Source organism: Nelumbo lutea, chromosome 8 (assembly GCF_056320005.1).
Source record: "Nelumbo lutea isolate HS-2025 chromosome 8, American lotus-T2T, whole genome shotgun sequence".
Lineage (NCBI taxonomy): Eukaryota > Viridiplantae > Streptophyta > Magnoliopsida > Proteales > Nelumbonaceae > Nelumbo > Nelumbo lutea.
Window position 1 is genome coordinate 18,639,175 of NC_142691.1, and position 6,135 is coordinate 18,645,309.

General features: G+C 30.7%; 1 protein-coding gene across 1 annotated transcript; it reads left to right on the top strand.

Annotated features, from left to right (window-relative positions):
* Positions 1-2,346: 2,346 nt before the first annotated feature.
* On the top strand, positions 2,347-4,573 carry LOC148843124 (zingipain-2-like). The gene is made up of 5 exons (XM_088957602.1): positions 2,347-2,947; positions 3,077-3,306; positions 3,528-3,656; positions 3,846-4,157; positions 4,369-4,573. Exons 1-4 carry the CDS (start codon positions 2,476-2,478, stop codon positions 4,104-4,106), a joined length of 1,092 nt encoding a protein of 363 aa, XP_088813728.1. The 5' UTR covers positions 2,347-2,475; the 3' UTR covers positions 4,107-4,157; positions 4,369-4,573.
* The last annotated feature ends 1,562 nt before the right edge of the window (positions 4,574-6,135 follow it).

The window sequence follows — 6,135 nt, forward strand, 5'->3', positions numbered from 1 at the left end:
TGGTTTATTATTGTATGCATAGAGAAGCTGCATCAACAATGAACGGATTGAATCATGGTCTACACAACAATGAAGCCTACTAAGCCAAGCTTAGAAAAAACCCTAGGAGTACATTCACCACTTTAGGATCACACTCTCCTTTAAGAATGTCAAGAATTTTGAGAAAAGTCTTCTCATTTCCATCTGATGGATACCCATTTACTGCTTTTTCACCAAATGCTTTTTGGGGTGCTTTTGGCCTCTATCAAATGATGATGGCGGTTTCATAGGGCCAATTTACTCTACGGTAATGAAGATACATAATCATCATTCTATTAAATTTAGTTGCATTCTTATACCTTTAAAATTATAGATTATACATTTAAGAGTAAATTGCATATTAGTACACTATACTTTGGAGGTGGCCTGACTTCAGTATTGTAGTAACACTTTTCAAAGTATGGGTATTAATCTACAATTTACTCTTAAATCTATAATCTATAATGTTGAAGGTATAAAAATGCAACTAAAACTTATACAATGATGATTATGCATCATTGTTATATCGTAGAGCAATAAATTGGTTGTATGCCATCATCATTTGATAGAAGACAAAAGCACCCAGTACAAAAGGCACCAGGTGTATTCAAAGTCTGACATTCGAATGCTTTTGAAATTATAATAATTACTTTTAGAAGAGTATTGGAGTTGGTGAGTTTTTCTTGGTTCAGAATAGGAAAATTGAAAATTAACCATTGTACCTTATAAATGAAATAGTTTATTTAACTGCTAAACAAATTCATTAACAATTAACTATGAACATAAAATAATAAATAAATAATTGATTTCAAAGAATATGAATTATTAAATATTTTTAGGAAGATGAACATTAATTAATTCATATTTAAAATAAATAATTATGTAATTATTAATTAAGTAACTAACTAATTATTAATAATTTATAAATTATACATATTATCAATTATTCTTAAAACTAACAAAAATAATTAATTATGAATTGATTACATAAAATTCATAAATATTAATTAATTAATTAATTCAATAAATAATTTAATTATTAGTAATAAGTAATAATAATTATTATAAATCAATAAATAAAATAATACACATTTGTCTACAAATAGTAAATATTTTTTTAGAAAATTAAAATCATTATCAATAATTGATAACCATTAATTAATACAAATAATATATTGTTACATAATTAACTAAATAATAACATCATTCAATATAGATAATTAAATAATACATGCATAATTAATAAAGTAGTAGTCATAGTAGTAGTACTGGTAGTCATAGTAATAAGGATAATATATTATTATTATTATTATTATTATTATTATTGTTATTGTTATTATTATTATTATTACTATTATTATTATTATCATCATCATCATCATCATCATTACTATTATTACTGGTATTATACAAGGTCATCATAGCATACATAAAAGAAATAATCTTTCTAGGTATTTTTGGAAAATAAAAGTGACTATTATTGATATTGTACATGATGTGATGCATGTTAATGCCAATGATAAAATTGGAAATGAACATTCTTAATGCCTGTTAAAGTTGTGTTAAGAGATAAGAGATTAGAGGCATTAAGAGAATACGTACATGGCCTTAGAGAAGGAATAATATAAACAAATTAAAATCTTTAAATATAGTATTGATTGAAAGAGTTAGGGAGTTAATACCTCAATGAAAGGTCATAATGATAGGGAATAAGATAAAATTTCCACCATCACAATGGAAAGGGGCAAAATTCAAAACTAAAGTATTTTATTCAGGTGAAAGTTTGAAGATCTAAAACCCCATTCGTTCATACTTGAATAGTAATATAGATGCATAAACAAGTGATGAAGCAACATCATATCAAATGGCGTTGGATGTGGAAATTTTATTTTTCCAATTTTCTCTAGATACCATCATCGTTGTATTGATGTTCATTTTTGCTCACTACTACTATTACAACAACAAACAGTACTACTACTACACATTGGCAATAAGCAAATGAAGTTTTTGGTTGAACCGCTAGACTGACACTTGGATTAAAATAAGGTTTCATTTTTACACCATTTCAAAAACATAGGTTTTTATATCATTAAAATTATGGCCAATAGATTAAGTAGTGAAAATTTTTCTCTGGAAATTTATGGAATTCAATGGGCAAAACTTTCATGTTATAGAACACCAGCTCCAACCTTGATATTTTATCAATAAAAAAGGTAATCGTATAGGTTGAGTGAATCATCAAATGATTTATGGCCTGGATGGGACATTATTATTGGTCCCAACAACTCGTAACATAACCATCAAGATTAGCGAATCCACTCTCCTCGCAGAGAGTTCCTATCTACTAGTCTCATTGCTATATATATATATATAGATATAGATATATAGTTACAACAAGAAAAACCATTCTTCTTCTGTTAGTTGCTTATCATTTTACTCCTACACGAGGGTGCAACAATGGGTGTCATGAAAAATAACTTGATACTTGTCTTCTTAGTGCTCTTGTCCCTATTCAACTTTAATTTAGGTGTTCCTGTTCAATACTCCATTTTGGGTTATGATTCTGATGAAATATTCTCGGATGAAGGAATTTCTCTACTCTTTGAGCGATGGATACATAAGCATGGAAAGGCGTATGCAAGCCTAGAAGAAAAGGAGAGGCGATTCAAGATATTTCAAAGTAAGCTGGCTTACATAATCGATTGGAACTCCAAGAGAGGGCCATCTGATCATATTTTGGGACTCACACAATTTTCCGATATGAGTTTTGAAGAGTTTAGTGAGATTTATCTTTCAAAATTGAATACTACACAACTCATGTCGCTTGAAGCAAATAAAACGAGGGTTAAGGCTTCATGCACTCCTCCCTCAACATTTGATTGGAGAATTCAGGGAGCTGTAACCGAGGTTAAAAATCAGGGATATTGTGGTTAGTATATTTAGTTGCAAATTGTATATTAAATTTTACTCACGAAAGGTGCTAGAAATGCTTAGAATTTAATTGTATTTTGTTCCCATGTCTTCTTCTAATTAGTCTTTGATGTATCTTTCTTGGTAGGAAGCTGCTGGGCATTCTCATCTGCAGGCGCGATAGAAGGAATAAACTATATCGTCACTAGAAACCTTATAAGTCTATCAGAACAACAAATACTGGATTGTAGTCCCAAAGGTGATTGTCGAGGAGGTTGGATATCTGTGGCTTTCCAGTGGGTCATCGGTAATGGGGGTATATCTAGTGAAGACAATTATCCCTACATTGGACAAAAAGGGATTTGCAAAAATGATGTGGTTAGTTTTCTTTTTGATCCATTTATTGTTCTTCCTACCAATGTTGTACGGTTGTGTTAAGATGTGTGTGTGTGAAAGAGAGAGATTAGATAATGAAAAACTATCACTTTAAACCAATAACACTTATTATTTCTTCTTTGTATGGTTTTTTATTTGGATAATACATCAAAGTGGCGTAGATATAATAAGTTAACGACTACCCTTTTCACTATTTTGGTCAGGTTAAAGCAGCAACAATTGATGGATATAGTTTGGTTTATAATGATGAAGAATCCATTCTTTGTGCAGTTTTTCAACAACCTGTTAGTGCATTGATATTAGCTCCAGCAGATTTTAGTCAATACAGAGGAGTAAGTTACTACTGCATTCTATATATTTCGAATATTTGAATACATAATAATCTAGAGGGAAGCAACACTACCATAACCTAATCATTTTCTTGCATGCCATTTTCATTATCTTTTCACAAAGACTTATTTTCTAAGGAAAACTTTTGTCCGATAATCACAAATTAATCGGTTAGAGTGCTCAACAATCAGGGGATCTACAAAGGGTCAAGCTGCCCAACAAACAATCCATCAAGCATCAATCATGCAGTTTTGATCGTGGGTTATGGGACCACGTCTTCTGGCACTGATTATTGGATAATTAAGAACTCATATGGAAATGACTGGGGCATCTCAGGATATATGTTAATGGAAAGAAACCATAAATTACCATATGGAGTATGCAACATCAATGCATATATTCGCTATCCCACGAAATATGCGACTTCGTCATTCACATCCATCCCGGCTTAAATGTTCATGCCGTTGCAGAAAGTTTAGTATGAAGACTAGCCTTATGTCAAGGTTGGTTGCATTTCTAACTTTCATCTTTTACCTCTATTTTGGATTTCAGTGGTTTAATATCAGGCTTTTGATTTGATAATAACTTTGGCTAAGCATGTTAAGATAGAAAAGAAATTGATTAAAACAAGGAATATGGCTTTCTTTTTTAGTTATTATTATTATTATTTTTTTTTATATATTTATTGTGCTAATATTATGATTTTCCTTGTAGGACTTTATGTGGAGATTCGATGAGCGTAACTATAATAAATAAAAGAAGCTTCCAAACCCTTTCATAACATTCCAGCTGAAGGAGGATGTCGCTATTAATAAAACTAAAGAGAGAGGCTCGTTAAAGTTCATGTGTAGTAAATAATAATGTGTGGAAGCACTGTTTGATAAATTAATAAATATCACATAGTTAGTGATCTTCATAATGGGGTAAATCATATATTTTATATATGGGCCACAACCTCTCAATCTTTCACTTGCATTTACGGCTATCCAAAGCAAAAGGATTGGTTCCACTCCATACATAGCCCATAAAAAAAAAAAAAAGCTATCGATTCTAATTCAATATGTTTTTTTCCATCATATATGCATCTTGCATAAAATAACAGAGGCGAGTCATCAAACTATATGTTCAGTTAGCAATTATAATGATGGCTTTATAACATCCGAAACGCAACATTCACTTTCATGTAGAATATTCTAAATTCATTTAGGGTTGACACACCTTTTAATTATTCTCATGAACATAAAATAAAACCCTTACCAATTTCAAAACTAAAGGTAAAAACTTCAAAGTAGTGCACTGTTATATCTCACAAAATCAATAAAACAACTCCTTTGCCTTTTAAGATTCTTTAAATTTTCAAAACTTCCACTCTCTAAAATCTCAACATTCGCAAAAGGAAGAAGCAAAGAAAGTCTTAAAAGTGAAGTGTGAAAAATAAAATAAAACAACACAACACTTTTAAGCTTGTTTTTGTGATGGATTTGTAAATATGGAGAAATGCTTGGACATGGTTTCTAATTAACAACGACCATTTGAGCATATACAACCTCAATGGAGTGTACGCTTTCTGTTGAGTTGAGTGGTTAATGATAGCTAGGAACCACTTGTGACTTTCAGTGAGAGATTATCTAGGTTCCAGTGGTGATGTTTAGTAATTCAACTAATGGTGCGCCTCCTTCCAAATATCTTTGCCTTCTCTTTTAGATGTAATGTATTTGGGTTATACATTTGACTTTTGAGTGGTGCTGCTCGAACTGCCCTCTTCTCACTCCTCTTCTGTTGTTTCGAAAATGTCCAAACAAGAAGATAAATAATCTAAAAATTTTAAAAAGAGAAAGAAATTAGTTGCAGTACTCTCTTCACATTTGTTTGTTTTCAAATTAATGATTGGAGAAATATTCGATGTGGTTTTGGATTGTCCAATTTGTTTGTCTCTAATTTCCTATAAGGTTACTTTCCAATAACACAAGAAGAGGGAAAAAGAATACAGATAGATGGGCTCTGAATGTGGGAAAAATCAAAGAGAGGAATTCAACCTCCTCTACTAGGTTGCTGCTTTTTGGTCCACAACCTTCTGTTTATTACAATCTTCAAGTGCATTTTCAAACAAACTAAAATAATGGAATCCCATTAGAGGATGCATTGCGATGATGGAACTTGTTGCTAAAAGTGATGATAGTGAGGACGTAGCATGGGTTCTTTGGATCTATAATGAATAGTTCAAGAGAAAGAAAGGGGGATTGAAAATTAACCATTTGTGACATTCGAATGCTTTTGAAATTATAATAATTACTTTTACAGGAGTATTGGAGTTGGTAAGTTTTTCTTGGTTCACTACAGGAAAAATGAAAATTAACCATTGTACCCTATAAATGAAATAGTTTATTTAACTGCTAAACAAATTCGTTAACAATTAACCATGAACATAAATTAATAAATAAATAATTGAATTCAAAAAAATATAAATTATTCAATATTTTT